The sequence below is a fragment of the Aricia agestis genome, chromosome 1 (assembly GCF_905147365.1).
Source record: "Aricia agestis chromosome 1, ilAriAges1.1, whole genome shotgun sequence".
NCBI classification, from domain to species: Eukaryota; Metazoa; Arthropoda; class Insecta; order Lepidoptera; family Lycaenidae; genus Aricia; species Aricia agestis.
In genome coordinates, this window is record NC_056406.1 from 21,750,304 (window position 1) to 21,755,119 (window position 4,816).

A 4,816-nucleotide genomic window follows, 5' to 3' on the forward strand; every position below is an offset into this window, starting at 1 on the left:
TTCACTTTATTGATTTATTTTTTATTTATATTTTTATTAAATATACTTAACTATATCAAAAGGAAAAATATGCAACTTTTTAAGATATTGTTCAAAGAAAAGGTAACACAATAGGAATCAAAATTCTGTTTTCCCTCAGTAATTTAATGTTTTTACGGTTTAAATCCTCTAATTAGGTTACTTGTACATTTTCTAAAAATCGCTATCAAATTTAATTTATTAATACTTTTTCTATTTTGATCAATTTTGAAAAGTAGTGGCAAATTAAATGAGAAATGCTCAGTTGGGAAACCTTCTAAAGTGTAATTTGAGGGAGATACAATCGGTTTAAAATCGGAGTTGCGGGGTGAGAGGGGAGGCATTCAATCCCTGTTTGCTCGCTCATAAGTCATAACAAACCCCCCACGCTGCCGATTCAGCGGACGCAGTGTACGGAGGAGACGAAAAATCGGAAATTTTCTATTTTCTTTAATTTTGAATAGGCATTAATATTATGAATGAAAAGTAGAACACCCGCGTGTCAATTCGAAATAGTTTTTATGCTACGAGCTACCAAAGTTTAGCGTTTTTTTGCGGCCCGGAAGGGAAAAATCCATATTTCTCCAAAATTTTTACGTAATAAATAAAATTTTGTATACCACCTGAAAGCCTATTAAATAAGGCATATTTCAAGCTTTTTTCCTGATTCGCCGTATCAATATTTTACAAACAATAAAATAATTTTCATTTTTAGCTTTTTATTTTTTTTATCCAAAACTAAACAAAAGCTGCAATCGAAAATATCGACAAATTAAAGGTATACAAGCATTCTATACTTACGCACAAAAAAAATCACCTGTGAGATCCGTTTACTACCACTGCTAAATCAATTTATTTAATTTACAAACTTAATTGTCAACAGGGTTATCAAACGACGCAACGCTGTATTATATTTTGTAGTCTTTTCGATTTCGCGTGACCATCACTTACCTTGATTTTTTTTAAATAAATACTAGAAATAATATTAATTGTTTGAAGTATTACGAACTGACATCCGATTTTTTACCGACTTCCAAAAAAAGAGGAGGTTTTATATTTTTCTAAGACTTATTTTTGATAATTTTAAATATATTCATTAAAAGCGTATATAACTTTCGTACTATAAATGTTAATATATTATGTGACTATTTCTATTGCATTATTGACAGCCATCCATTTTGAAAGACGTATGGTGGCAGCCCTAGCGTAGGATTTCACGATCAAATATCTCCAGTTGTAAACTGATCTTACAGGTGGTTTTTTTTGGGCGTATAGAATGCTTTTATACCTTTAATTTGTCGATATGCTATACGTGGGAGAGCCATGCTTCGGCACGAATGGGCCGGCTCGACCGGAGAAATACCACACAGAAAACCGGCGTGAAACAGCGCTTGCGCTGTGTTTCGCCGAGTGAGTTTACCGGAGGCCCAATCCCCTACCCTATTCCCTTCCCTTCCCATCCCTACCCTCCCCTATTACTCTATTCCCTTTAAAAGGCCGGCAACGCACCTGCAGCTCTTCTGATGCTGCGAGTGGCCATGGGCGACGGAAGTTGCTTTCCATCAGGTGACCCGTTTCCTCGTTTGCCCCCTTATTTCATTAAAAAAAATATATTTTCTATGAAATAATTTATATAAAAAATACATTTAACTTGTCTGATTTTACAAAATTTAAAAAGTAGGGAAATTTATGATTTATATGGCAACCCTCATATCACGCACACGTCCTACACGGGCGGCCATAACTAGGCTTCACTCGTGATTAGAGAAGGTTACGTCCTAATTTTTTTACGACCGTGGCCTGAGAAAGGACATAGGCTACATTTTTACTGGAAAAAAGGGTTGTAAGGGGGTGAAAATACGAAAATTTGTTCAAATTAAGTTAGTTCCAAAAATTTATACTAGATGGCGCCGTGCGTCTCTTACATCGCGCTAACGCTTGCCCCATATCTTTCTATAAGAAGTGGTATCATCATACATTGAGTTCCGATTATTTTTCGATTGTTACTTCTTATTTACGTTATTTAATAAGTCAGTACTTTATATTATTATATTACGTGACGTAACCTTAAACCTATCAATTATAAATAGTTTATGGATAAAGTTGTGTAATTGGGGGGGCTAAATAAGCTTTAAAATTTGGCATAAAATATAAAGTTTAATTTAAAAAAATTAAATATTATGTGCACACTGCACAGCTGTTTTGATTTAAGGGGTACCAGGGTTTTTTTATAAAAGCTTTTGACACCAATTTTGTTGACATCGCGCGCTATAAAGTGAAGTCCACGCGGACGAAGTCGCGGGCAACAGCTAGTAAGTACATAAGCCTAAATTGTCTAACAGCCGCACAAATAATTTATTTAACACTATGATAGTGTTTGATTATTTTATTTTGGAAAATATGGATATGGATCACTTGGAAAAATTTAATTGTTTAATTGTAAGAGGGCAAACGAGCAAACGAGTCACCTGATGGAAAGCAACTTCCGTCACCCATGGACATTCGTAGCCAGTGCCGTAAATAGGGCGGTGCCACCGGTGCCCAGGCACAGGGCGCAGACTCTGGGGGGCGCAAAAATGGCCAAACCAGGCAGGAGTATTATTTTTTCGGTTTGCTCCCGATAATAGTTCCTGCTGCGCCCCTAGACCACGATTCCAACAGTAAAATAGACCTATACATTGCTTTGGGTAATATAATAATATCTAAAAAAGCAAGGGCGCAGTTGTAGAAGCTCGCACAGGGCGCAAAAAAGACTGTTTACAGCACTGATCGTAGCATCAGAAGAGATGCAGGTGCGTTGCCGGCCTTTTAAGAGGGAATAGGGTAACAGGGGAGGGTAGGGATGGGAAGGGAAGGGAACAGGGGAAGGTAGGGAAGGGAATAGGATTGGGCCTCCGGTAAACTCACTCACTCGGTGAAACACAGCGCAAGCTCTGTTTCACGCCAGTTTTCTGTGAGAGCGTGGTATTTCTCCGGTCGAGCCGGCCCATTCGTGCCGAAGCATGGCTCTCCCACTGGTTTGTTCATTGCAACGCCACCAACAAATTGCAATTGGGTTAAATGTCAAGTCGTAAACAGTTGTCGTTGCCTTGGCATGACATGATTTGGACATGCGCAATAACTAGGTTTTGCAGCGAATGCGCTAAAAATTACGCCGACGAACACGGCCATTGATAAGTGCATTTGTTGAATAAATAATAGTAAATCGAGACCAACGGCGACCATTGTTTGTGCGACAGGATAGCGATGGATCACGTTGCCATGGTGCCATACTTAATACTTTTTATATGGCAAAACAGTGTTTGCCGCAGCTAGTAACTTATAGTTATAAGTTTATACAACAATGAATTAATTAAGCTCAGCCCATGCTTTACTTATTTTAATTTTTGTCACAAATCAATGCAAACATATAAACTGGATAAATGCCATTAGGAAAATTTAGTTGCTTACATTGTTTGATTCTTTTCAGTTTTGCTGACTTGAATATTTTCAAAAATTGTTTTAATGTTCTGGTGACAGAGGAATCTGTAGGATCCATTTCTGCCTTCCCGGAAGAGGTAACATTTTCTTTTACAATTAGAATTCCATTTTCACTTAGAGATTCTCTGAAATTATAAAATTGAATTTAATTACAAAATGCGTACTTTTCATAAAATAATAACCAGAAGTTGGTTTAGAATTTTTGAATATTATAAAAAGAATTAGCATTTAAAAAATACCTGCAATTACTTAGGAAATTAACAAGGTCATTGTCTTTGAGATATCCTAGAACCCACTGATTCCATATTAGGTCGTATTTTCTTTCTGGGTTAAAATCCTGTAAACTTACTTGATATAAGGAACCAACCTTATGTTTATTCTCACCCACATAGTCTAATATGGAATTTATAAATTTTTCATCTGGTTCAATAACATCAACACGGTCAAAATAATTTGTAAGGAGATGCTTCGTTATCCGACCAATACCGGCGCCGCAATCGAGGGCTGTTTTCGTTCCTGGTGCCTTTTCTAATGACATAATTGATCTTAAAAATAGTGTAGAACCAAGTATATCCTCATCAGATATATGTCCAAATCCACCAAGAACTCCATCTAAAGTAGCAGGTATCTCTGCCCAATACTCTAAAGCCTTGTCATAATTTAATGATTTGCTCTTGTTTTCAATTTCCTTGGTGGTCATTTTTATACTATCCCAATATTATGAACATAGATTACTAGTATATATTTGTAGAATTATGAAAAATCTAACCTTATCAAAATAAATCAACAGACATTTTTATTTTTTTGTTAATTCTACTGGTCGGCGGTGGGGACAGGCAAAGGGAGCGTTGCCCATACAGCCATTTCTATGTTTTCTCTATTTAATGAAAATTCAACAGACTACAATTTTTAATTTTTTACCAATGAACAGTGTTGCCAACACGACTTATACAAAATTTGCTAAACTGCTGTTAAAAACGTTTTGACGTGGGAGAGCCGAGAGAGAGAGTGTGCCGAAGCATGCGAATGGGCCGGCTTGACCGGAGAGATACCACGTCCTCACAGAAAACCGGCGTGAAACAGCGCTTCCGCTGTGTTTCGCCGAGTAAGTGAGTTTACCGGAGGCCCAATCCCCTACCCTTTTCCTTTCCCTACCCTCCCCTATTTCCTTCCGTACACTCCCCTATTCCCTTCCCTACCCTCCCCTATTACCCCTTAGAAGGCCGGCAACGCACCTGCAGCGCTTCTGATGCTGCGAGTGACCATGGGCGACGGAAGTTGCTTTCTATCAGGTGACCCGTTTGCTCATTTGCCCCCT

The 4,816-nt window shown here is 37.7% G+C and overlaps 1 protein-coding gene across 1 annotated transcript; it reads right to left on the reverse strand.

Moving 5' to 3' along the window:
• Positions 1-3,364: 3,364 nt before the first annotated feature.
• LOC121733026 (alpha N-terminal protein methyltransferase 1) lies at positions 3,365-4,276 on the reverse strand. The gene is made up of 2 exons (XM_042123110.1): positions 3,738-4,276; positions 3,365-3,623 (listed from the first exon to the last, which is right to left on the reverse strand). The coding sequence occupies exons 1-2, from the start codon at positions 4,196-4,198 to the stop codon at positions 3,398-3,400; spliced, it is 687 nt and encodes a 228-aa protein (XP_041979044.1). The 5' UTR covers positions 4,199-4,276; the 3' UTR covers positions 3,365-3,397.
• Between the last annotated feature and the right edge of the window lie 540 nt (positions 4,277-4,816).